This window comes from Dermatophagoides farinae, chromosome 6 (assembly GCF_024713945.1).
Source record: "Dermatophagoides farinae isolate YC_2012a chromosome 6, ASM2471394v1, whole genome shotgun sequence".
Taxonomy (NCBI): Eukaryota; Metazoa; Arthropoda; class Arachnida; order Sarcoptiformes; family Pyroglyphidae; genus Dermatophagoides; species Dermatophagoides farinae.
The window spans coordinates 3,289,849-3,316,863 of NC_134682.1; the positions used below are offsets into that span (position 1 = coordinate 3,289,849).

At 29.6% G+C, this 27,015-nt stretch overlaps 6 protein-coding genes across 10 annotated transcripts; 2 read left to right on the forward strand and 4 right to left on the reverse strand.

The window, feature by feature from the left end:
- The first annotated feature begins 846 nt into the window (after window positions 1-846).
- On the forward strand, window positions 847-3,659 carry LOC124494227 (beta-1-syntrophin-like). Of its 2 annotated transcripts, none has more exons than XM_047057393.2 (5): window positions 847-1,459; window positions 1,795-2,468; window positions 2,543-3,116; window positions 3,183-3,370; window positions 3,436-3,659. In XM_047057393.2, the coding sequence occupies exons 1-5, from the start codon at window positions 994-996 to the stop codon at window positions 3,544-3,546; spliced, it is 2,013 nt and encodes a 670-aa protein (XP_046913349.2). In that variant the 5' UTR covers window positions 847-993; the 3' UTR covers window positions 3,547-3,659. The 2 variants fall into 2 exon arrangements, with proteins under 2 accessions (XP_046913349.2, XP_075588313.1); XM_075732198.1 differs by having other exon boundaries at window positions 856-1,459; window positions 1,819-2,468.
- Window positions 3,660-4,944: 1,285 nt separating this feature from the next.
- Window positions 4,945-9,596, forward strand: LOC142597613 (uncharacterized). The gene is made up of 2 exons (XM_075732199.1): window positions 4,945-4,950; window positions 8,610-9,596. Exon 2 carries the CDS (start codon window positions 8,618-8,620, stop codon window positions 9,371-9,373), a length of 756 nt encoding a protein of 251 aa, XP_075588314.1. The 5' UTR covers window positions 4,945-4,950; window positions 8,610-8,617; the 3' UTR covers window positions 9,374-9,596.
- On the reverse strand, window positions 9,430-10,017 carry Svip (small VCP interacting protein). Its single transcript, XM_047056427.2, has 2 exons — window positions 9,839-10,017; window positions 9,430-9,756 (listed from the first exon to the last, which is right to left on the reverse strand). Exons 1-2 carry the CDS (start codon window positions 9,908-9,910, stop codon window positions 9,577-9,579), a joined length of 252 nt encoding a protein of 83 aa, XP_046912383.2. The 5' UTR covers window positions 9,911-10,017; the 3' UTR covers window positions 9,430-9,576.
- A 122-nt stretch (window positions 10,018-10,139) lies between these two features.
- On the reverse strand, window positions 10,140-11,682 carry LOC142597597 (uncharacterized). The gene is made up of 2 exons (XM_075731854.1): window positions 11,069-11,682; window positions 10,140-10,661 (listed from the first exon to the last, which is right to left on the reverse strand). The coding sequence occupies exons 1-2, from the start codon at window positions 11,669-11,671 to the stop codon at window positions 10,140-10,142; spliced, it is 1,125 nt and encodes a 374-aa protein (XP_075587969.1). The 5' UTR covers window positions 11,672-11,682.
- Window positions 11,683-11,787: 105 nt separating this feature from the next.
- sn (fascin domain-containing protein singed) lies at window positions 11,788-21,937 on the reverse strand. Of its 4 annotated transcripts, none has more exons than XM_075732202.1 (6): window positions 21,813-21,937; window positions 14,826-15,247; window positions 14,520-14,723; window positions 13,933-14,415; window positions 12,704-13,090; window positions 11,788-12,638 (listed from the first exon to the last, which is right to left on the reverse strand). In XM_075732202.1, the coding sequence occupies exons 1-6, from the start codon at window positions 21,872-21,874 to the stop codon at window positions 12,283-12,285; spliced, it is 1,914 nt and encodes a 637-aa protein (XP_075588317.1). In that variant the 5' UTR covers window positions 21,875-21,937; the 3' UTR covers window positions 11,788-12,282. The 4 variants fall into 4 exon arrangements, with proteins under 4 accessions (XP_075588317.1, XP_046913283.2, XP_046913284.2 ...); XM_047057327.2 differs by having other exon boundaries at window positions 20,425-21,916; XM_047057328.2 differs by lacking the exon at window positions 21,813-21,937 and adding an exon at window positions 15,699-17,115.
- Window positions 21,938-22,818: 881 nt separating this feature from the next.
- LOC124493333 (uncharacterized) lies at window positions 22,819-26,402 on the reverse strand. Its single transcript, XM_047056399.2, has 6 exons — window positions 26,056-26,402; window positions 25,518-25,989; window positions 24,837-25,449; window positions 24,409-24,736; window positions 24,242-24,324; window positions 22,819-24,070 (listed from the first exon to the last, which is right to left on the reverse strand). The coding sequence occupies exons 3-6, from the start codon at window positions 24,846-24,848 to the stop codon at window positions 23,081-23,083; spliced, it is 1,413 nt and encodes a 470-aa protein (XP_046912355.2). The 5' UTR covers window positions 24,849-25,449; window positions 25,518-25,989; window positions 26,056-26,402; the 3' UTR covers window positions 22,819-23,080.
- Between the last annotated feature and the right edge of the window lie 613 nt (window positions 26,403-27,015).

A 27,015-nucleotide genomic window follows, 5' to 3' on the forward strand; every position in this document is an offset into this window, starting at 1 on the left:
TCTTGAGAAAAATCCTCATGTCTAAGACAGTAAAAAAAAAATTCATTTATATACATGTGATTCACTGTTTGTTTGAAAAAAAAGAAGGAGAATCAGTGAAAACAAAACAAAACAAAAAATAAAATAAAATAAAATTTCCATAAATCAAGTTGTATAAATGAAATTATAGCTACACATCCAAGAAAGGACAACATCTATGTTGGATGTGATGATGAGAATTTTTTTTTCTTTTGCTTTCATACACACAAATTATAGTCAATTAATTTGCAATCATCAACTGCTAAAAATTCCATGTTTGACCACACGCACACAAAGAAAAAAGATGGCCAATGATTATTGATCAATAACAACAGATGATTGATTGATTTGTTTCATGAAAAAAAACAAGATTTTTCCTTCTAATCCTCTATTCAATAAATGATTGCTGTAATCGAATTAAATGATGATAAGATGATTTATTGATGAAAATTTCTTTTATCGAATTAAAGTGGATTGAATTCAATTGTAAAAAAAAAAATTTTGTGACAAACTAAGAATCAACCAAGAAACAAAATTCAATTTATGTCCCAGTAACGTCATCTATTGACAATCGTATGATTGAATAAAATTTTGATGATGCGCCGCCACATCATTCAACAATAATAACAGCTGTTTATGATTTGAGAAGATGCTCATCATTGAAATTGTTTACTGTTTTTGGTTGTTTTTTTTTTTTGATTCGAAGAAACATTAATTAAAAATTCTTCCATAATTGATAATCCTTTTCAACTCCTTTTTGGAGATTGGAAAAAATGTCAACAACAACAACAACAACAAAAACAACAATCAGTTTCGTCAATCAACATCGAAATTATTTTTTTATGTAAACGAAGCAATTTTCTTTTATTTATATTGAACGTATTTGGTTTGTTGTAAAAACAAATTACGATTGTTGCATTTTTTATTACTATTTCCAAATTCATCTCATGTCTAAATATATCAACAACAAACATTATGGCTGAAAAAGAACACGAATCATTAACACATAGTAATAATGATGATGAACCTCGACGTACCGGTGTTGCCGAAATTTTAATCAAAAATTTCTGGTGTCGAATAATGGCCGAACTATATGAGGATTCATTGAAAATTACATTGAAAGAATCATTGGAAAGAATAGCCGATAACGTGAATGATTTCGAAATACCATCAGAAACTGATGATCTGGCCAATCGTAAACGAACGGTAACTATTCGAAAGAAACCCCATGAAGGTTTAGGTATCAGTATCAAAGGTGGCAAAGAAAATCGAATGCCCATATTGATCTCGAAAATATTCCGCGGTTTGGCTGCTGATTCCACTTGTCAATTATATGTTGGTGATGCTATATTAGCCGTTAATAATTGTAATTTACGTGAAGCTACCCATGAGGAAGCTGTTCAAGCATTGAAAAATGCAGGTGAAATCGTCAACCTTGAAGGTTTGTTACTATTCAATTCATATTCAGATTTATTTGCATGCAAATTAATCGAAATATAAATCGAATGCATCTATAATTTTAATTGCTCTTTTTTTTCGCTAATTCTCAATGATATTTTTCTCTATTAATTTATTTTTATAATCTGAATTTTTCGATTTTTCCTCTAATTTTTGGAATGGTAATGCTATCTAACTTTTTTTGAATGTTGTTCTCAATATCGATTCATTAATCCATATTTGCATGATTCAATTGAATGTCATTGTGTTTGTACTGGTTTGCTCGAATTAAATTCATTATGCACTGGCTTTTTTAATCGGATATATTTAACGGTCAAGTGTGCACGTCTTATCCGCTCATAGTGAAATATCTACCCGAAGTGGTTCCATATTTTCGGAAAGCTTCCATATTAACCGACATTGGATGGACAATGCCCGAAACCAGTCTTTTTCAATCTAAAAATTCCAATACGGCTAAAAATTCAAAAGAAACACGTTTAGAAAGTCCAACAGACACTATCGATACAACGAGCGATACAGCAAGCCAGAGTTCACAACGTTCCAAAATTGAATCAAAAGTGATACCATTATTGGGCGCATTCGTTCATCGAATTCAGCTCGTTCGAACCATACCGAATTCAAATAACATTTCCAAACAGAATAAATCTCCCTATTATTCACCTGAATCTGATTACAATTCAGCTACAGCTGATAATTCTATTACCGATTCATCTATAAATCGAAAGATGGATGATGCTTCATCGATTCAACAGGTGATTGTTATACAATCACCAAATTTATCGAAAGCATGTGTAATTCGTTTTTATAATGAATCAAAGTGCACTTCTTGGTTCTGTGCAATACATAAAATTGTTCAGAATTTGAATACAAAAATTATGAAAAAAGTAAATCAACGGAAAACATTTGGTTATTTTGATAATTCTAGAATCACTTACCTTGGATGGTTCCAGGAACATAAAGACTATATTATTCCATACTATGATTCCAATGATGTAAGTATATATAGATTATAAATTGGAAAATTTAGTATTATAAATAATTTGTCTCTTATTTCTCATTCTTATAGTCTAAACTGGATTCAATCAAAAACAGTAGCTGTTCAACACAGCCGGATAATGTTTCACTTTTTGAGCAATATGAACAAACGACAAAATGGCGTCCATTATTTCTGATATTGACAACAAGAGATTTATATTTTTATGATACATTTCCTTTCATTGGGAACAAATTGATTGAATACAAATTATTATGGCCTTTATTACAGACACGATTTATTTATATAAACAATAATAATAATGAACAAACAACAACAACAACAATGAAAAACGATATTGGTCATGAAGTTTTAGCCGATAATTCCATTAAATTCAATAGATTACAGAATTCATCACAATCTTCATCATTATCATCATTATTACAAGATAGTTCGCTTGCTACAACGGCAACACAGACTTTATCTACCAGTGGTGGTTGTCAATTCAATCCATTGCCAATTGCATTCATTCTTCGTACAGGTACCAGTACTGGTATTCAATCACGATTATTTTCCGCTCAGCTTTATACTGAGATTAGTCATTTTTCCAAAAAAATCATTCTTTGCACATTTGAATATGTACGTCAATTGCAAAATATTTCCGTTGGTAAGTTATGAGTAGCTCATTTTTTGTATTGATTATTAATTGTAAATTTATTTCGGTTTATTTCAGCTTGCCTAATGGACGATGATGATGAAGAATCCATTGAATGCATTCTTCAACTACATTACAAAAAAGGCATTACAATTAATGAAACACGAACCGGTCGAATAATGTATCGGATATCATTCAGACAACTTTGTTCAACCCATGATGATGGCAATAAAATGATCACATTTATATATGATCAAAATCGAAAGGTAATTGATATTTTGTAAAATGAAAATAATTTCTAATCAATTTTTTGTTGTTGTTATTCATTTAGCTTGAATTGAATCTTGTCCAAAATGCTCAAGCATTCGTTTTTATACTTCATTCATTCCTTGCGGCTCAAATTACTGAGATTAATCTAAATTTTCAAAAATTAACAACATAACTTTGTTTGGATTTTATTTTTCAAATTAATAATTATTTTTATTTTTATTACATGAAAATCTAGATAATTTTGTCATAAAATTAATGAAATAAAAAAAAATTAATTTTCTTTTACATTTGATCTAATTTAGTTTACTTTTTTTTTTGAGAAAAAAAACTTGATAGTATCGATATCGTTGATGATGATGATGATGTTTACGATAACGGAATAGATACCATACGATCTATCTTAATATCGGCCTCGAATTCGATACAACATAACCGTATTGTATTGGGCTAGCTGTTTCGTTTCGATTTCAAAAAAATTTTTTTTTCTCTGAATTAATCAAAAAAAAAACATGTTGTCAATTTTTTAAGATAGCCTCGATGGCATCAATTCAATTATTCGAAAATGATGAAAAATTAATGTTGTTCCAATGACCAAATCAGGTGAAATTGAAAAAAAAGGCAAATTTGAATGTACTTACCCGAATCGGAATCGTACAATGATGATGATGATGATGATGATGACAAATTTACAAATTATAATCAAATGTTCAATTTAGTATATCATGGGAAATTTGTAATGTCTGTGTAGTTAGTGAAAAAAAAATATTACTGATTATGATTTGATATATTATTATTTAGGTTTATTATTAACTATTAGAAAATTAGATAATGGAAAAAAAATTACCAAATACGGTTCTGGCCAAAATTATTTTGTTAGAAAATCTGATCGTAATTAAAATTTGTAGTTTGAATGGTATCAAAATTGTTCTCGGTTATTGTTGAATATTTACATTGGGACCCAATCTGGTTCAAAATACAGTTGATTCATCATCATCATCATCGTCATTATTATATATGACTTATTTGGCATTTTGTACTAAAAAAAATTTTCATTCTAAAACAATCGATTTGGCTTGTATTCAATCTACAATCACAATCGATGATATCGACAACAACAACAATATCGATATGCCGACATTATCCATTATTTTACTTGCTTTTTTTTATTTATTGTGGCGATAATTGAGCAATCAATCAATCAATTAATCGGCCAACAATGACGTTGATGATATCGATAATAATAAATGATAATAGTGAACTAAAAGAGAGTGAGTAACACGTTTCGTCATCATTATCATCATCAAAATTGATCGGAAGAAGATAAAGAAAAAAAAAGATCAGGACACCCTTTTCGATTACTATTACTGCCATCATCGATCAAATACATTTGTAGCTGATAGTTGATTTGAGCAAAAATCATGTAGCTAGTGATCTGTTTGATATGAAAGTTCAAAGAAAAATAAAATACAAGTTTGTAAATCAGTACAAACAAACATCAAACCTTTTAAAATACGGGAATCAAATGATGAAAATCATTTTGAGTTTTTTTTTTGTTGTTTTGATTAAACATTCTCAGGTAAGTTTGAATCAATAAGAAAAATGTTTTATTATTCCATTATTAAATGAGAATCACCGAATTATGTGCTTGATGAAAGATGATGATCATTGTCTTCAATTGAATTGATGCTGCTGTTGTTGTTGCTAAATCGAAAAATCATTTTCATTTACTGAATTAATTGATCGATAATCAATATATTTCATGTCGAACGTTTAGCCACTGTTTGGCTTCGATGATGAAGCAATTAATATAACATCGATCTCTCTTTCATTCACTCTCTTTTATGAATGGTGGCCAATGATTCAAATCTGTTCAAAATACATGGCTGATTTTTTTTTCTCACCATCTATAATATCACCTCCACCCACACCTCTGAAGAACAACGATGACAACGGTTTTTTTTCTCTATACTTTCCACCATTATTTGATTCGGTTGTCGGTTTAATTTTTTTTTCTCGATTTACACCAACGACATTGTTGTTTCCATTGGTGACAACTATAACTAACCAATCAACCAATGAAGTATTCTATCGTCCAATCCATAGAAACATCCAGAACAATACGATATATGATAGCTGTCTGGTAATCTATGAAAGAAAAAACTTTGACAAAAAAAAATGTAATTGGATCAAATATTTTAAATGCCAGATAGTTGTTATTTCACATGTTATCCATAATAATAAAGATGATGATGATGATGATCAAAATGAACGTAAAATGAAATGATCCGATTTCATTTATTGTTGTGAATATAATTGATCATTTTAAATCAAATTCAATGACGATAATCAATTGAAAAACAAATGATGATGATGATGATGAACATTGTTTGTTCGTTTTGTATACATTTTATATAATTATTCAACAATTTCGAGAAAAAATATTGAAGAAGATCAATGATCATCATCATCATTCTATCGATGACAACAACAAATGACAATCGAGAAATAAACACAAGAAGAAACAAACTTTTTAATTTTATTTAGTATATCGATCAATCTCTACCGTGTAATGATCATGAGAAATAATCAAACAGTTTAGTCGAATGAATCGACCCGAAAAAAAAGAGAAAAGAAAATGAACACTCACACACACAGAGAGAAAGAAAGAAAGAAAGAGAGAAACGATTACTTTTAAAAACAATAAGTCATAGTTTGACCATGAAGAGTTATGAAATAATAGTGTAGTGTATATACAAAATTACTGTTGAATCGATGAACAAAAAAAAACAAATTTTTTTTCATTTTGATTGATTAATTGATTGGTCGATTGATTTATGGGATGGTCGATTCATATTTGGTTTGGCAAGTACTTATTAAACTAGACCTAATAACTAGCTATTTGGTTGGAATTTTTTTCTGGTTACTCAGCATTCAAAATGAATGAATGGATTCGCGAATAATGATTTCGTGTGGTTTGGATCGCAAAGATTGGAAAATTTTCCGATTCTGATTGTTCAACCTATGGGTATATACTACTTACAGATCTGAAACCAATAAGTAAACACACACACACACACACACACACACACATACAAATAAAATGATGACAATCACACAACAATATGAGTAAATGTCAGCAATGAATGTTGGAATTTTTTTCCGTCTCATTTTTCGTTTTGTTTGAGTATGCCAGATTTGGTCAATAATCGATTGATTAGTAAAATAACGACAAAATGGCAAAAAAAAAATATCCAAAAAAACAAGGGGAGTAAACTTTTCACCAGAATCTAATTGCGTGACAATAGATTCTGATCCAGATTTCCGATCCAAACCCGAACAAAATTCATGTTTGTTATTCATGATCATGATTGTAATTTATTTATGAATGACATTTATGATATTTTCATTGTGGGCGATGGTTATTTTTCTCCACTTTGTTCATCCATTCATTCATCTGTCCATCACGCTATAGCCAATAATTTAGCTGTTATTTTGATCCAATTTTGACAACAACAAAAAAAAAATTTTTTGATCGACATTTGAGATGAATGAATATCGTACCACCAACCAACCAACCAAACAAACAACAACAACAACAACAACAAGATGATGATGAGTACATATACGCCCTACAACAGCCAAAGCAATAAAATACAAAAAAAAAAAAATTTTCGGAAATAGAAAAAAAAATCACAATCAAATATGATCCATTATGAAATATTAATCTTCATCATGTTGATAATGGTGGCTTTGTTTGTATTTATTTTCAATTTCAATCATCAATGAATGTTGAATATAATTTGAATATATATCATCTTGATAGTGATATTTGTGATAGAAATGCTTGTTATCGAATATTATGTTTTCGTGAAATTGGATATTCATGCACACAGAATGACACAAAATACAATTATTTCAAAAACAAAAAAAAATGATGAACATAAAACCAGAATAAATGAAATGATGATGCATTTGGATAGATATAGATTTCCGGCCAAGATTTATTTGCAAATTTTTATCAATGATTTTGATCGACACAAATAAAATATAATATCACATACACAATATGAAACACGATAAAATGGAAATTTTTTCGCTTGTTTGTTTGTTTGTTTGTTTCACTCTTACAAACAGATTGTGATCTGCATCCGGATTTTTACATTTTTTTTTCTAGATTTATATATCATATAAATTTGATCCACAGAGAGAGAGAGAGACGGAGAGAGAGAAATGGAAATTCATATAAAACTATTTATGGAATGAAAAAAAAATCTATGTGTGTGTGTGTGTGTGTTATTGTCAATGAATTGTACTATTTTTGTCATCAATCTCTTAATAACAGATTGATTGATATTAATCAATAATCAGAATCATTACACAGATCATTATTATTGAGATTATAATTAATCATTCATGTCAATGAGAACAATCCAAATGCGTGATTTAGAGCAAAAAAAAAATCAAAATTCTTTCTATTTTTATAAAATAAATCAAACTATCGAATGATCTGTACTGTTTTTTTTTGTTTCTATTCTGTCATGATCATCCTCATTTGATTCATCAGTTTTGTTTTGTTTTGTTGAAATCAAACTAATCGAGATCGATCATAAACAATTTTTCAAAAAAAATGACTTTTTAACCATGTCATGTCTGCATTGTCATCATCATGATAATCATTGACGACTGATTAATTTCCATTCATTAAATCAATTAGTATTGATTTGTTTTTTCAAGAAAAAACAAAAATTCAAAAATTAAAATTCCAAAATAATGTCTTAATTATGTTGGTCGATATTAGATGGCGGCAGCCGTTTTGCCTGTTTTTGTTATTCTTTGATCCATTTGTTATTTCCTTTCATAAATGATCATCATTGACAAGATAAAAACAAACAAACAACAACAACAACAAAACACACAAAAAAAATTGCTGAGATCATTCCATTGGATGGAAACTAACAAGATTTAGAAAACCGTACACAGGATTCTCGAATAATATGCTTAAGCACGAATGAATTTCATGACATATTGATGTTTACGACGACGACGATGATGATGAAGATGAAGATGATGATGTTGTCAAACAAACCAAAATCATTTCTAAGCATAATAATCTTCAGGATTACAATGAAGATGATTCCATAAACATAACAAAAATTGAATTGAATCAAACACATACATACACACACAGAGAATTGATATATACTAATATAATTTAATAATTGTCAATTGTAACAGAAAAAATTATGTCGAAATTGGCATCATTTTGGTTCTGGGAAATTCGTTTCCTTTTATTGTTATTATTATATGTACCAATTGCAAAATTACAACATGATACATCATTATCATTCAACAATGTATGCATTACTAATTCAGATTGTCAAAGTTTATCGAATCATTCAAATGAAACCGAATTAAATGTCAATAATGTTGTTGTTGTTGATGATGATGATGATGATGATCTTCTCTTGTCATTACCATTGTTTTGTTTGGATAAATCTCAATGTCTTTGTAATCGATTACAAACATCATCGAATAAACCATTCTATACAATTGATGGCCAATGTATTGATTGTAATTTCGAAATTATCAAATTAAATGGTCATTTTATTGATCCATGTGTTGAACAAGATCCATATAGTCAATGTAATGAAACTAATGGTCAATGTGAATGTCTTACTGAAGATCAAATCAACCAATCATTATTTGATTATCAAGATGATGGCCATAGCGATCAAAATCATCGAAAACAAAGTGTTTGTTTCCATCATTTAATCGAACGAAAATTCGAAACATTCATCAATTCTACACATCAGACAATGATGAATTGGACTCAAGTTGGCTCTGATCAAACGAAATCATTCGATTGGATTCTGGCCACAATTTTTGCCTATATTCTACCTTTCATATCCATTACAGTGTTTTTGTATTTCATCTATCGAAGTTTATATCGACCAGATGAAGATCGTGATTCAGAAATGATATTATATCAAGCACTTTGAATTCATTTACTTGTTCTGATTCATTCCATTCAATCAATGTATTTAATGATAAAATAAATAAAAAACATTTTTTTGTATACGTTTAAAAAAATTAACAAATATTATTGCAGATAGAAGAATATGATATACACATGGTAGGAATACGGTCAAAATGCAATTGTTAGTTCAATATTCAGTGATCACATTATATTATGATTAAAAGATTATGACATTTGCCATCGTAAATTTGAATTCATATTTCCGGGTATTTCGCTATGCGCCACTCTTAACGGTACCGAATCGGCTGTACCGGATTGAACACCACGCATTTGTTGTTGTTGTAGGCGTTTTTCGGCAGCTTCAGCCGCACGACGACGTCGTTCTTCTTCGGTAATGTTTCCAACCTATTTTAATGGCAAGAAAATCGTTAAAAATTTTATTCATCATCAGAAATCATCATATGATAAATATATAGGATATACTTACGCTCAAATGGCTATTCTCATCCAATGATTGGGAACTAGAAGATCGAGGACCACAACAACATAAGGAGCCCATTTTAAATATCCAGAATTTTCAATCCAGATTCAAAAATAATAATCTCATGAAAGCCAGCGAATAACTGAAAAATATCCAAAATAAAATTCAATCCATCACACGATGATAAAAACATTGTTATTCTGTTCATAAACAATGTTCTCACGTGTGTCACGTGATTAAATTCAAAAATTCATCATTGCTTTTATTATTCATAATTTCATAATTTTATTAATATGTAACAATCTATTTATTCTTTACATGGTTCTTTTGTTACCATAAGTAATTTTGCATCAGGATTATTTTTCTTGAGCTCCATGGTTTTAGTTTTATCCGATTTTGGTGATTGTTTTTTTGACATCTCTTGCATCTTTTTTGACGTTTCTTTGGATATTTTGATTTGATCGTCTTGTTTTGTTCCTGTTTCTTTTCCAGTCGCAGTTTTTATTTGCTCATTATAAGGTTTTGGCTGTCCAATTTTTTTCGATTTTGGAAATTTATTTGTAATCATAGTTTTTGGGCTTTCGTTTTCGTTTGGCTCCTGCTGTTTTTGCAATGTCTTATCATCATCCACTTTAATAGGCTGATGATGTCTTTTGGCCGTTTTATATGCACTTTTACTTTTCTCTTCTGGACTAAGAAAATCATCCACTTTTTTCAAATCTTTTAAATCCTCTTGGACTTTAGTGATTATTTCCGACGCTTTTTCATTGTTCATATTCGTAGTAGCTAATTTTTTTTCGTTTTCTTTGTCCAAACCTGGACCACAAATCTGGATATGTAAAATTTGAAGACAAAGAAAAAAACAAACACAAAGAAAAAAACAAAGAAAAATGTAATGCAAAAAAAAATCATTGAAAGTTGTTATTATCAAAATTTAGATTTAAAATCAATAGAACATTTTGAATCGGGATCATAATCAACTCTAATAATCTGTTCAGGTTGATATTTATGGATATCTTTCTCATCGATCCATTCATATTCGCAATCATCATTATCGAATTCTGGCCATTCAATTCGATCGTAAAAATATTCCCATTCATCATCTTGGTCATTTTTTTGAAGATTTTTTATAATTTCATCCAATTGTTTCTGAACTTTTTCTGGAACGTTTACCTGAATCAATCGCGATTCAATTCGTTTTTCATTTTCATTTACATTCGATTCTGAAATGTTTACCTTAGATGATGGCTGAATTTTTGATTCAATTAACGGATTCGATGGTATGGGCAATCCAGATTTTTCCATTGAACTTTTTTTTGACATTTCAGTTTGTACAAACGATTTGGACAATGGTTCAACATTTTCTTGTTTTTTGACACCGATTAAACTGCTGTCCAACTTTGATTTAGTAAATGATTTTGATTCATGAATCGGTTTTTTGCTTGTAGATTTAATTTTTCGATATGAAGATGTCTTTGTTGTCAATGATAAATCATGCTTTTTAGATCCTGATTTAGATTTCATTATAATTTTTTCTTTTGACGATTTTTTGCCACTACTTTTTTTAGTCTTTGAAAAAGATTTTTGCAATGATTTTGATTTGACCAAAGATTTTGGCTTTTTACTTTTCGTAAGAGATTTTGACTTTTTTGAAGACATGTTTTTCTTGGAACCAGTTTTCGCCAAAGATTTCTTCATCATAACTGATACGTTTTGCTTCGATAAAGTAATTGAATTGTTTTTCTTGTTTGAATTGGATTTTTTCTGTATCTCGTTGAAAGATTTTGATTTCTCCATCAATTTTTGTTCATCAAGTTTTTTCGAATTGGATTTTTCCATATTTTTTTCTACCAAATATGAACGCAATGGCTAAATTAAGAACTAATAACTTTTAACTGAATCAGAATGATCGATGGTTCGATCCATTTTAAATTCCACACACACACAAAATTAAATTAAGTTTTCAGTCATATAATTGCATTTATATAAAAATCTATCAATACAAAAATCAATCAATCCATAAAAAAAATGAAAGAAAATAAAATTGATTAAGCAAAAAAAAAAGAATGAAAAATCATTGGTAATAATAAATCGTCAGACGATAATTGTTGTTGTCAAAATTGTTTTCGAAATGTATACGTTTAAAAAAATTGCTCATTACAAATTGATAATATATAGCTCGTTGTTAATTGAAATTCGAATGTTTGTTTTGTTTTTTTTCTTGTAATGAAAATCGATAATCGATAACCAAATTATAAATGGTTCAAATATTTATGTATGCCATGCATGTAATAATAATGATGATGAATAGCCATAACATTGATTGATTTTTTTTTTGTCTGCAAACATGTAAATGTAATGACTGATTTTTCTGGCCATAGAAAGACATAATCAATGATGATTGTTTAATCATATAAACATATTCAATAATAAGATCGATTGTGAAAAGCTCAAAATTCCCAGAGTGTAGCTTTTTCAGGTGGACAATTAACAAACACAATACCGCCATTTGCCGTTAGATTTAGATAAGCATTTGAATCATAAGCACGAATTGCAATATATGTACCAGTACGTAGTTCAATATGAAATTGTTGTGCACAAGCCATTGATGGTGCATCAGCCGCCAATGTTTGTCCATCGACAACATTCAAATATTTTCCACTGGTAGCTAATTTCAAATAACAACAATTAAAACTTGAATCAATAGCATCGACATCATCACGTGAAATTGTTGGATTATCGGCATTAGCATATTCAATGACAAACATATCCGGCATCGTTTTGTTTGATTCTAATTTATAGGATCCTATTTAAAAAATAAACAGTCAAACAACTTGTTAGATCATATTAAACTAATTCGATGATACTGACCTTGTCCTTTGGTACCGACAAATCCACTAGAATTCGATGCACGAAGACAAACATTAGTTCGATTCATGAATTTAATATGGAATTTAATTGATTCACCACCGCCAGTATATAATTGACCAGATTTTCGTGCACATAATGGTTTTAATTGATCATTATCGTCATCGATTAATGATAATGAACATGTTCCTTCATCTTGATTCCAAGATAAACGAAAACGACCTTTTACCGACATGTTTGGCTGTGATACATGAACAGCCGATGCAACACCAGGTGACCAATATTTTCCATCTTTAGTACTCAAATACCAACAATCATATTTATCATTATATTCAATTTGAAATGTTTCATGTTGGGTTACTTCACTTTGATTGGCAGATAAATCGACACCTGTTGATTGGAAAAGAAAAGAATTCATTTGTAATAAATAATGATAATAAAACAACATTAAAAATAAGTATCATTATCATAGTAATTTGGTGCTACCACCATCATTGTAATTTTAATCAAAATTGATCGATTCATCTTTCATTTTTTTTTTTTTTTGCCAAAGATCAATGTGTCCAATGACCAATCTATCATTGAAACAATGAAAACCAATAATGCTGATAACTGTCATGTTGCCAGCATAGTAGCAAACACATTTATGCCGCTTTGTGTGTGTCTCTATAATTTCTTATTTGAAGCATCTAATCGGAATAAATTGTCCATTGTTTTTTCGATTCGTGCTTCCCGCTTGATTACTCAAGCTCAAAATTTTTTTTCTTATTCTTTTATACAAATGTCAATCACATTTAGAAAAAAATATCATTCAGATCAATGTTTCTGTCATTATTATTATTTGTACGATAAAAAAAAAGAATAATAGCTTTAAAAAAAAAATTGAAATTCAAGAAAATTTTTTTCAGCATTAGGGTCATTGATCATGATCAAATAAAAAAAACGAGCCGAAACAACAACAACAACAACAACGACGACGACGACAACAAAAATTAAAATAAAGAACCGAGCAAAAATGATCGTCAAAAACAAAAAATGACTATAAAATTACGATGATGGGAATCAATCGAGATTGATTGTGGTTGTTTTTAGGAGAAAAAAAACCATTTTGATTTTTTATTTGTTTGTTTTCTGTGAAATCTAAACAAATAAATGATGATGATTGTAAGATGAATTATAAATTGTGGAATGAAATGGAATGAAATACACTTAATAAACAATTGATATATTACCTTGTTTGATACTGATCCATTTGTTGTTGAATGTTGCTCGAAAAGCTACTTGTAATGGTGCCGGTTCGAATACAAATAATTCATCTTTGCCTACGGCTGTTGAACGTGTACGTAATACAGCCTGTCGTCCAGTGGCAGCTAAATAACGGCCCGATTTATCTCGAAAAGCAACAAATCCTCCATGATATTCGATAGTAAATAGGCAATCTTTTGGTGGCATTACAATTGATGATGATCCATTTGTTAATCCATTGCCGTTGGCAAAACCATTCAACTTGTTGTTATTATTATTATTATTGGTGATCGATGACTTTTCATTTGAAGCATCTACACAGATACCATCGGAAGAAATATATTTTATCGAACCAATACATGTTGATGCTGGAATCAATACATAGTTTCCATTTTCAAAATATTTAAATTGAAACAAAGTTTCTGGTCCCCAAACATTGGTCGAATCAATTTGTATTTGTTTTTGATTGCCTTTTTAAAAAAAAAAGATTTCAATGAAATGATAAGGAAAATTTTTTTTTGAATGTTTTTTAAAATAAAAAAAGGGCGAATATCAGGTTTTCACCAAGACTTACCAGATGAGATGATTTGTGCATAACGTTTACGGCCAACAGATTTAAAGCCAAACATTGTAGCACCACGAGCAGGTACCAGATGAACATGCCAAAGTTCTGCTTTTGATTGTGGCATTTTAGCATTACAGATTATTGAACCGCTATCATTTGAAACACCAAGAAAATAGCCTCGAGATATATTACGGAATGCCCAAGATATTTGATCTGATTATCAATGATAAATTAAGAAAATACATAGCAGAAAAAAAAGATTGTTTGAAATTAATTAAAATAATCGAGAAAATGGTATTATCAAAATCAACCAACCTTCATCATGACCTTCTTGTGTCATAGCACATATAGTAATAGTGAAACGACATCCATCATGAAGTATTTGACTGTCACAGGTAACATTACCATAACTATCAACAGCCAGATAACAGTTTAAATGTGATTTGATGGCCACATTTTCTAATTCATCCATTTCTTCAATACTGCTCTGTGGGCTCATACCGGGTGACCGAACATTGATTGATCCACCATGATTACCATTACCATTCGATGAAGTTGATGATGATGACAAACCAGTTGATGTGCCGAATGGAAATGGTTCGATTGTCCATAATTGTTTCTTTTTTAATGCTACACCATTGGCGTTGATTTTATGTCCAAATGTTTCGGCAGTCAAATATTTATATTGTCCATTGACAAGACCAACTGTTCCTGACCACATTTTTTTTATCGTTTGTCTGAATAATATAGAGAATGAAAAAAAATATGTTAATAGAAATATTTTGCTTGGTTACATTACATCACATCATATCATCACCATATATGATGATGATGATGGCGATTATCATAATCATCATTATTTTTTTCTAATCGAAAGCTTTCAAGAAAAAAATAATTGAAAAAAAGGAAGAAAGAAAGAAAGAGTTGGCACAATACTATTTTATCGTCCTGATAATATAACAACAGCAGAAAAAAAAATCAACGAAAAAGGCAAAACAAATTTTTTTTTCTCTTTGTTCACAATTGGAAATAAAAGGAAGTGAAATGAAATCGTGAAATTCATATATTCAACTTCATATTCGCTTGAAAAAAAACAGGTTGGAAAGATTCGATAATGTTTTTTTTTTTAGTTCCCTTTAGAAATCGTAATTTTATAGCGTATATATATAAATAACGATTTTTTTCCACCTGATGATAGCAATGAAAATCGATTTCAAAGATATAAATTTGGTGATAACAATAATAAAACAAGTTTTCTTTGCTGATTTATAAAAATGGTAAAATCGTAATTAAATATATAGTGTTTTTTTTTGCAAGATGAAAAAAATTTTCAAGAAAAAAAATCTGCTTTGTAAATATCAAAACACAAAACAATGTTTTTTTTTGGAAAACAATCGATATTTCGAATGGGCAGCAATCATTTTTTGACAACTACAGCAACAACGACAACAACAACAACAACAAAAGAAAGAAACGATTGACATGGATGAGCATGGTAAACAATTTAAAAATTTTTATATTTTCAAACAAATATAAAAGTTTAAGAAAATTTGAAACAAAAGAAAAAAAGGTTTTTTTAAGTGGTAAATTATAGCCCATCAAAACGAATGATATCGTCCATTATGAATGGCATTTTTTTTTTTTTTTGAATAACAATTCGAATTATGGCAAATATACTATTTTCATCATTATTCAACCAAGTGTATTATTATCATATTATGTCAATTTTGTTTTTTGGTCATTTTCATTTGGTCAAAAAATAAAAAAAAATACAATGACCACAAAAAGGAAATGTTTTGGTTTTTATTATTCGTATGTGTCAAATATAAATTAGACAATGGCTTGCTATTATACGATAATCAAAAAAAAAGAAGATTAAATTAACCGAATCATCATCATCGTGGACATGGCATTTTTACCCGTGAATAAATGAACACAAAAAGAGAGAAATCATCATCATAATTATCAATTGGCTAAAACACAGAAAAAAAATGAACCGTTTTCGGTTTTTTTTCTTCTTTGTCTTCAACAGGTGTTTGGTCACGATTATCTCCAATCATTATGATGATGATGATCAACCATGTTCATCATCATCATCGGGCGAGAATTGTTCATGATTGATATAAGAGATTTCAATGGTCCACCAACATCACAATAAATGATGATGATAATACAAGAACGAAAATGAATAAATAAAAAAAACAAAGCCCAAAAATATATATAGGTCAACATTATACTAATCAAAATGGTAATAATCATTACCTAAATCGGTAATAATAATAATAACAACAACAACAACAACAATCACTTCGCACTTTAATCATCTTTCTACTATGGGGGGGAAAAAACTACAGCTTATCGATACTGATTGATTGAATGCCGATTATTTATAAATAATGATAATTGAGATTTTATGGAAGGATTCATGTCTGCAGATGTAACAACAACACATAGAACATTTTGGACAGAAGATAATATCATTCGATTTTTTTTGACCGAAGATTCTATCGGATATTAATAACAATTTCAACATGCTAAATATATTGTTGCCTAATCATCATCATCATCATTATAATGATATACAGAAGCGTCATGAATCGAAATCCAATGAATGGAATATATTATGATTTGATCTACTCGAATCGATAAAATTGGTATAAATCCATAAATAGCCAATAGCATAATTGTTTGCGTGCGTATAATCATATGTGTGTGTGTGTGTGGCATACGAATTTCATTTCATTTCCAATTTGTGATAATTTATAAAATTTTTGTTGTTGTTGTTGTTATTTGTAAACTTAACCAATTAAATGCTTCGGTCAGCTATTCATCATTATTATTATTATTATTATACGTGATCATTCATTTGAAACAAAATAAAGTGTCCAAAAGAAGAAGAAAAAGAAAAAAAAATGACAGGAAGTACATTATAGAGAAAAAATAATGCTGTTTTGTCTACGCTATTGATAAAGAAATAGTGAAAAGAGATTGTTGTGTAATAAATGAACAAAGAGGCAAAATAAAAAAAAAATTCATTCTGGTCATGCATATGAAAAAAAGGGTCTGTGTTGAAAACAGGAAATTTAAATTATTCAATATGAACGAATGATAAAGAAAAAAAATTTTTTTTTCCATATTTCCGATTGTCAAAAATGATTGTGATGGCTAATGATAATGATATCGATATCGAATAACGTTTTTTTTTCTATCGATTCAATATATATGAAATAATAACTATGTTCTATGGTTACATTAATTTTTTTCGATTTTATTGTCGATAAACAGGATATATTGACCGAATAATAACGACAAAAAAATTTTTTTTTTCATATATTTGACAATGTTGTTGTTTTTGTTGTTGTTATTTTGTTTTAATCAGATCTTTAATTGGCCAGTTTTTTGTTCGATGGTCAATTTACTTGACCATAGTTTTTTTTTGATCTGAAAACTAAGATGAATGGATGGTTGACTGACGAGGAATTTATCAGTGTCGTGGATGTGAGTGAGAATGTATTTTGTCATCATTCTATTCATTTTGAATTGGCCAAATGATAAAATTTTCCCATAACTATGGAAGACACAAAAAAAACAATGGGAATATATATTGTGAATGAATGAATATCAAGTGCAAAAAAAAAAGAAAATCATAATAATCATCATCATCATCATTTTTTTTCCACTGGTCACACGCCATGGATTTTCGTTTTATACATTTTTTTTTATTATTTCTGGCTAATTTCATGTCTCAGACAACTTGTGAATGATGATGATGATGATGACTAAATCAGATAAATCATTATTTTGGCAATAAGAAAATGAAAAATAATCTCATTTTGGGGCGTCATCCATGACAAATGTATATTATCAAAAAAAAATGACAATTATTATTATGAAAAAAATATCACGAAACACCATATGCATATGGTTGGTACCAAATAGCATTGAATGAATTTGAATGATTTTGATTATGTTATTTTATTGCTTTCATTCTTTTGAATTTGATTCAAATCTTTTGGATGATGGCACAGATTGATCAATCAAAAAAAAAAACGAAGAAATACACACACACACACAGTTCAAGAATGATCAACGCCTGTGGCATATTATTATTATAATTATCAAGCATGCACATATAATAAAGAGATATAAAGATTAGCCTATGGTACACAAGGATGACAATGTCAAAATGTCATTATCATCATAATAATGATGATGATGAGAATCAGATGAATAGAATCAAAAAAAAATCCATTTCAGTTTTATTCATCTTATGAATACAAAATATTTCACCAATTGATAATTGTGACAACAACAACAACAACAGCGAATTGTCATCAATATTTAGTGACATTGTGTCATCTTCATTTTCATTCAAAAATTAAAATCATCTGTCTGCTCATTGTATCAAATGGAATAAGATTATTTTGTAGAAAAAAAAATTAAACAAAAAACTTATGAATGATAATGATGATGGTTGTCATAATTTGAGCCAAAAAATTATTTTTTCTTTTCGTAATGAATTTTCATTCAAATTACACTTGCACACGCGTACAGAATAAACAAACAAAAAAGCTTTGTTGATCTGTTGATATAATAATTTTTCATTCATTCAAAAAATAAAAAACCATATATGGTCAGTAGGCTACTACTACTATGCCCTACTGAATATATATCTAGTTTAATTTATTACAAATTTTTGTTGTTGTTGTTGTTGCTCATACAGAATTGCAATCATCATTGTCATCATGTGCTATTGCATCGAGTATAAATTAATTCATTCCAAGATGATGATGATGATGAACATCGTTGTTAGTGTTCGTGACTCATCATTCATTCAATGCAATTCGTTTATTGCCTGGATCTCTCTTTTTTCACTTTATCGTCTGAATTTGTAATATCTGTATATCACAGAAAAAAAATAGAATTCGATGGTATCGTCCAATTAATCAATCGTTTTATACAGGACCATATTGGAGAATTGGATATTCCAGAATAAACAATTTTTTGGAACATAAAAATGCAGCTGTGGCTCAAAAAGGCTAAAACTATAACATCCATTCTATATATCCTATATATGGTCCTTTTAACTATAGTTAATAAAAGAAAAAAAAATTGGGCGCGATAAAATCATTTTGAGTCTGTGCAAAATAGTTTATTGAAGAAAATAGCCATAGAATATATATACTGCAGCAGAAGCAGCAAGATGTCTGGATCGATATCATCAAATCATCCAGATGTACAACATAAAACACAAGAATATACTGAGCATACGGGAACAACAACAACAACAATAAAAGTTGATTGCACTCTATGATGTTATATTGTGTACACTGATGGCTGATTTATATTAAAAAAAGGAAATTTTAAAATTATACCGCATTGAAGAAACAAGATTTTCATAAGAAATGTTGACATATATGAAATATGCATGTCAATCTAAACAATTTGATTCGGTATTACGGCTATTCACATATACTGAAAACATTATTTTGGTCAAACTTTATGATGATGATGATGATGATGTCTTTCAAGGTTTCTAGTCTTTGATATTATAATATATGACAAAATAAAAACAAATTGTCACACACACACACACAGACACGAATTTAAAAATGTCTGCATTTGATCAACAATCAACAAAATAAAATAATATAATATAATGACATGACAACCATGTGCATATCTGGGGTCAACATTTATATTGGCCACAATAGCACAATATAACATAATAATCATCGAGGTCATCATCTGCATGCGAGTGTGTGTGTGTGTATGTATCAAGAATAAATATGATACTTTTTTTTCTATGGAAAACAAATGTCAAACAATTGATATAAATATAAATATAAATAATAATTATGATCCTATGTCATAGGACCCGTGACATTGATATAAATTAGATTGGAGTACTGACCTTTTTTTAATATTCGAGAGATGTAATTTTAAATTTTTTTTTTTTAGAAATTCAAAAAAGAATCTAGTCGTTACCAGAAAAAAAACCAAATGATTTACGGAGTTTCAAACACCAACAACAACAAACAACAACAACAACAAAATTGTCACCAAATACAATGACGACGACAAGCAATTAAAACAAAAAAATTTTTTGTCAACAAATGTGTGTGATTATAAAAAAGATTTATATAATTTGAGTTCAGTTTGTTTGATTGGTTGAAAATTGTGTTTAGAATTCGTTGCCGGACGTGGTGGTGGTCGTCGTCGTTGTCGTCATCGTCATCGTCATCGACAAACAAACAAACAAACAAACAAACAGACAGATAGTAGAAGCAGCACAATAATCAACTATTCAGCATTTGTTTTTGTTTAAAAATGATTTGAATGATCAACAATCAATGTGTTTTTATATATTATAATATGTACAACACATGACGAATTGCAGATTGTCACCATCGAATAGAAAAAAATAAATAAAAATGAAGAAGAAATCTGTCCAATTGTATCATTCGTTTGTTGGTTATTATTGTTACAATATATTCAAACAAAACAAAACAAAAAAAAATGATCATCCAATTCTCATTGGTCTGTTTATTTTATTTTTGTCTGTATTGCTGTGTATTCGTCAAAAAAAATTTTTTTTTTTTTTGCGTAAAACTAAATGGCCAAACACATATATAATGGATATATATTATTTTTTTTCATCGAAGAGAAGAAAAAAAAGAGCTTTGCATTTGCATTGTTTGTGTGTGGGTGTATCTTTATGTTGAAATCGAAATTTCACATATCACACACACACAAACAAAAAAAGAGATTTTTTTTTCTCTACAATGATGTTGATGTTGATGTTGACGAACATGGTGATCATCCAATTCGGTATTCGAATTATGTCGTTTTTCAGTCAGTTTTTTTTTTGAGTTTTTGGAACAAAACAAAGAGCAACCAAAATAATAATGGAAACGAAGAAATTTTTTTTTTTGGTCTCTTTTTTTGACCTGATGATGGATTTGGTTGGTTGGTTGGTTTGTTAGTGTCCAGAAAAAAAAGATGATGGATCTAAATACACAGACACAGACTTGGACAACAACAACAACAAAAATGAAACCAAATCAACAAACCACCGTTCTCACTGCTGTTTTCATCATCATCATCACCATTATATAAATATGAACTTCTGCTCTTCACAACAACACAAAAAAAATTGAATGAATGAATTTCGATGATTACTAGATTCAAGCAAGTTAAAGAACAATTTTCATTTTATATATAAGGTATATTTCCACAAAATACACACCATATGACCATGGTTTGTTGTCTCTTGTTTGTATACTTGAAATTTTTGCTTACTTCAATTCAATTTTTTCATTCAAGTTGTCATACACACACACACACACAATGATTTTGATCATTATGATGATGATGATAGAGATATGTGATGTGTGTGTGTGTGTATCGTATCGTATGGTAACATTAATGTAGAATGACAGATCGTGAATCCCAGCAAAAAAAAAAAACAAAAACTAAAAAAAAATATAATGAAAAAAATAGAAAAAGAAAGAGAAAAACAAAAATGGTAGTGGTATAGATACACAGGATGACCGGGACCAGTAATATCCGACCAAAGTCGACGACCCTACCATGTTTCTGTGTGTGATGTTTGTTTGTGTGTGTGTGTGCATGTATGCTGTTATATCTGACCCTCCTCCAACCAACCAACCAACCAAAAAAAAAATTACCGAAAAAAGATTCACCCATGACCGATAGCCAAATGTGCCAGATATATAGATAGAATTGGCAAACACACACGATATATATCATTTGGAATCATTATGTGATCTTATGAATGAACATGATATCCACTACTAAATCATTGCCATAAGCATTCGAATAATTTTTCATTTTCTAATCCCCGATATACAATAATCATCACCAGAACAAACAAAAAAAAATTTTTTTGACAGCTGTCTTTTGACATTTGGACATTGTCAATGTCATTGTAGATTACTTAATTTTGTCGAAATAAATCATCATCATATTTTTCTTGGATGAAATAAAAAATCGTGATGATTAAATTAAAAAAAAAATTTAAATTTAAACCCAAATTCATACACAGGCTCCATCTATCCACTTTGATTGAATGGACAGCTGAATGAAAAAAAAGGCAATTTGGCTGAATATATCAAGTGGTGATGTTTTTTATTTACATCATTTTTCCTGGCCACTTAATCGGGGCGCCATCTACATTCGTTTTGTGTAAATTTCAAAAAATTGAAATTTTTTCTAAGCGCGATTTTGAGTGAAAACAAAATTATTTTTCTTTTCGAAATATAAATCACCAATGAACATTTAAGACAGATTCAGAATATTCTAGATTTTTTTTTCAATCTAATTTATTGAGACAATGAAAAAAAATAGCAAATGAACAATACAATAATAATAATTAAAATGATGATGATGAAAAAGAAAAGAAAAAATGATTGAACAAGAGATAGAAAGCGAGAAGAAAAAAAAATCATGGACATTCTATGCGTGTGTGTGTGCATGGTTGATAATGACATTACTATATTTTGGTCATTTACATGGTATGATCCATTATTTCAATAAAATTATCATTTTTAGGCTCGTGCTGCCCGAAATCTGACTGGTTGTGCAACGAATGTAACCATCGATGACATTGCTGCATCATTATCATATGGCATTGAATTATCGAAATGTGATTTTTGTTGTTGATAATGAGATGCAATTGGTTTTAGATATTGATAATATTGTTGTGATGCCGATGCTTGATTAGAATCATTCATCGGATTAAATGATTCATCATAACGTTTTTCTATTGGCGGAAAATATAAAGATTGAGATTGATATGATGATGATGGTAAATATTGTTGATATGATTCAGAAATTGGTCGTAGTTGTGTTGATGTGGATGATGGCGATGATAATACAGAGGATAGTGGTGCTACAGCAGCTGTAGGTATGATTTCCGATGCTGATGTTCGTAGACTGACTTTTGTTGTTGTAGCTTGTTGTCGCAATGAATTTACCATTGTCGCAGGAGCTGGTCGCAATGAAACTTTCGGTGTATCGAATCGTTCCATATAAGATGGTTCACGGAATTCACCTTTTCGTGATGCATAAGTATTATCTCGACCATTAGTTTGTTGTCGATTAATCATTGGTTGTCCATATTTACTGTTTGGTGTTTGAATCTGATTCGAATGTTGTTTATTGATCGGTGTCAATGAATATGCTGCTTGTGGTTGTTGTGGATTGCGATTAATATTTGACGATGATGATGATGATTTTCGATCATCAACGGTAGCAGTTGGTGATTGAGATTTCAATGAAACGGATGAAGCAGCTGCAGCATAACCACCGCCACCATATTTACTACTACTGGAACCAAATTTACCTGAGGAACCTTGACGACCACCGCTTCCAATGTTTCCACCACCAGAAATAGTACCTGGTGAAGCACCTTCAACTGTAAGTGGTTCAACTGGCGGTCTTGGTTCACCTTTCGCAATGACTGTATGTGTTTGTTCAATCACTGGTTGTACTTGTTGAATTAAACGACGATATGGTTGAATTATTTCACGAATCTCCTGTTATAATAACACAAACAAACAAACAGAAATAAAATAAAAGTTTAATAATAACCACTTTTTGAAATCGATGTTTGTACAATGCAAATACTTCAAGTTAGTGTAAACCGGGCTATTTTACACAAATTTCAAAATTTTTCAAATCGTATATCCATTTAATTAATTGATTACCTGTATAACGGGCTTCACAACTTCATGAATAACGCGTTGAGGCTGGTCTTCCGATGTTGTATGTTCCGGTTCGGCTATTTCAGCTATAAATAATGAAAAAAAAACGAACAGAAAAAAACCAATCAGTTATTTCAATTACATAATTTAAATTTTTTGTTTTCAATTACCTGGTGTATGTGTTTGTTGAACTAACACACGGCTTGATTGTGATTTAAAATGAACGGTAACAGGCATATCTTCCGATGGCACTTCAACCACTTGTGGTTCATGTGGTTCACCCATTAATTGTACTGGTTTTACTTCAACAGTACGTGTGGATTCAATGGCAGTTGTTACTGGACCGACATTACCACTGCCGCCACCACCACCACCAACGCCAACACCACCACCACCACCCCCATAACTGCTCAATAAACTTTGTGGAATATAATTAGATGATACAAAACAGATGGCCTGCAATAAACATATGGCCAAACAATAATGCCTTAATTGAACCTATAGAACCAATAGAAAAAAAAACGATGATAATTAGCCACAAAAAAACCAAATAATCTTGTTGAAATATTGATTGAAATAACAAGATGATTTCCAATACCAAAATTTTCATATTGTCAATGTTGTTGTTGTTGTTCGATGATGATGATGTTTGTAGTTTGATGGATGAATAAAATGGAAAAAATTACAGACACAGAAACACAACGGGCACTGAGACACACATACACATACACACACGATGAGAAGAGGATTTTGATTAATTTCAGTGAAAAAAAAAACAATTAAACCATTCACCAAATAAAATAAAAATAAAAAACCATTTGAAGATGAACAAAGTTTCTACGAATACGAATCCTAAATGGATTGAAGATGTTTTCCATTTATATACCACACATCATCAACAAGATGATGATGATGATGATGATGTTCTATCTACAATTCATTTCATAAAATCTACCACGACCACATCTTTTTGGTGGTGGTTGATGTTTGGTCATTACGATTAAAAGTATGAATAGAGAATGATTTTGAACGGTAAGCGCCAAAAAAAACGAAATTCTCTTTCACTATCATTTTAGAGTGATCCCAAGATATTTGATACGGCAAAATACTCTCACTCTTTGAAACATAGTTGAACGAAACTATTTCATTTCTGTTTTCCCGAACATCCGAAATGTATCATCATCATCGTTCGTTTGTTCGGTTGATGATAGCTGTATGAATATACAAGACATACAAAGGTAAGATGTAATGATGAAGAGATTATCACAATAAAACAAACCTGGATGGATATTAGGAGAGAGTCCAATAAACAGATAGTACGGACTATACACGGTTATTCGTTTAACGATTCAAAATATATAAATGTTTTCTATATTTTATTGATGTTATTTTCGACTTCAAAATTTTGTATTTCTTCATCGTCTTTGTTATTACTATTACTATTGATTTTTTATACATTCGAATTTATTTCGACCATATTCGTCATCATTATCATTCATAATATAATATATAATGTTAGTTATGTTCCGTGGCGGTGGCATGTACCATAGAAATAATGATGGCCACATATTGTTTTAATCTAAATTATTGCAGCTGATTATTTTTTTTCCAACAAATATGAGGATGTATAAAATAATATTGATGATGATGATGATGATCATCATCATTAATAAGTTAGCATCCTATATTGCAATAGTTATCGTACACAGATATCTTGCCCATTGAATGAATATCCGTTTTTTGTTTTGTATCTATCAAATCAGGAAACATTTTTTTTTTATTTCTAAATTCAAATAAATGATAAAGAGAAAAATTACCGATCCAATGATGTTAATGATTAGGCTTCTCTCTCTCTTTCTCTAATCATTGGTGATGATGATCAGGAAAATTATTTAGATCAATCATATGAAACGGGACAAACATTGTACTCGGTCAATAATAATAGTCATGTCCTTTGTTTGTTCATGTTCAATGATTTTATGGGCACATTATTAATTTGGTTCAACACACAAAAAAAGGGTTGAAAATTTCAGAGAGAAAATTCGACATCGATATAATAATGAATTTTTAGATTGAAATTTGAATAAACAAGTTAAAAAGAGAGCAACAGAAGAAAAAAAATTTTTTTTTTTTTGGATTGCCATTGTTCAAATAACTTTGAATTGATCCTTTGTATTCAGTGAATCATTGGTATATGATTTTCAATTTCGATGTTGATGATCTTTTTGTCTATTTATGAAATGATATTGTTTACTATAATAATGAATTGTGACCAATGTTGATCATGATTGTAATAAATAATTAATAAAAAATAACGATAACGATGACTATATCGATATTCGATGGTATTTAACTGGCTATTTATACCTAAATTTAGCGTTTGACTTTGAATGAATTGAATGTGGTAAAAATAATTTTTTGTGTTGTAAACTTATACAGCAATTAATTTCTTGTGTGTGTTGCCTATGTGTAATTTTTTCTTGTGTGTCTTTGATATTCAGTCTCTTTGCTTTATTCATTTTTTTTCTATTTAGACTTTTTTTTCATCATTCATTCATTCGAGATTGTTTGACTAATCATCCTGTGCGTAGACAATCATTTCTCATTTCTTCATTTCAATGATGATGATGTTATATATTTCTGGCCAATATCATTGTATCATCATTATTCCCTATAGAACAAATGATCATAATGATCATCATTGATGATGATGATGATGATCTGAATCATGTCATCGAATGATAAGATTCATCATCATCATCATCATCAATGATGAT

Bases quoted from the DNA above. Each gene is read 5' to 3' on its own strand.
- LOC124494227 (XM_047057393.2), top strand. From the start codon at position 994: ATGGCTGAAAAAGAACACGAATCATTAACACATAGTAATAATGATGAT. The intron at 1,460-1,794 runs GTTTGTTACTAT...TTAACGGTCAAG, and splicing joins TGAAATCGTCAACCTTGAAG to TGTGCACGTCTTATCCGCTC. The intron at 3,371-3,435 runs GTAATTGATATT...TTATTCATTTAG, and splicing joins TATATGATCAAAATCGAAAG to CTTGAATTGAATCTTGTCCA.
- LOC124493333 (XM_047056399.2), bottom strand. The intron at 24,325-24,408 runs GTAATTGAAAAC...CATTATTTATAG, and splicing joins TCAACAAACACATACACCAG to CTGAAATAGCCGAACCGGAA. The intron at 24,071-24,241 runs GTAATCAATTAA...TTATTATAACAG, and splicing joins TTGTGAAGCCCGTTATACAG to GAGATTCGTGAAATAATTCA.
- LOC142597613 (XM_075732199.1), top strand. From the start codon at position 8,618: ATGTCGAAATTGGCATCATTTTGGTTCTGGGAAATTCGTTTCCTTTTA.
- sn (XM_075732202.1), bottom strand. From the start codon at position 21,874: ATGATCAAAATCATTGTGTGTGTGTGTGTGTATGACAACTTGAATGAA. The intron at 15,248-21,812 runs GTAAGCAAAAAT...TATATTATTCAG, and splicing joins AATGAAAAAATTGAATTGAA to ACAAACGATAAAAAAAATGT. The intron at 14,416-14,519 runs GTAAGTCTTGGT...TTTTTTAAAAAG, and splicing joins TGCACAAATCATCTCATCTG to GCAATCAAAAACAAATACAA.
- LOC142597597 (XM_075731854.1), bottom strand. From the start codon at position 11,671: ATGGAAAAATCCAATTCGAAAAAACTTGATGAACAAAAATTGATGGAG. The intron at 10,662-11,068 runs GTAAACATTTCA...TTACATATCCAG, and splicing joins AAATTCAGCCATCATCTAAG to ATTTGTGGTCCAGGTTTGGA.
- Svip (XM_047056427.2), bottom strand. From the start codon at position 9,910: ATGGGCTCCTTATGTTGTTGTGGTCCTCGATCTTCTAGTTCCCAATCA. The intron at 9,757-9,838 runs GTAAGTATATCC...CCATTAAAATAG, and splicing joins ATGAGAATAGCCATTTGAGC to GTTGGAAACATTACCGAAGA.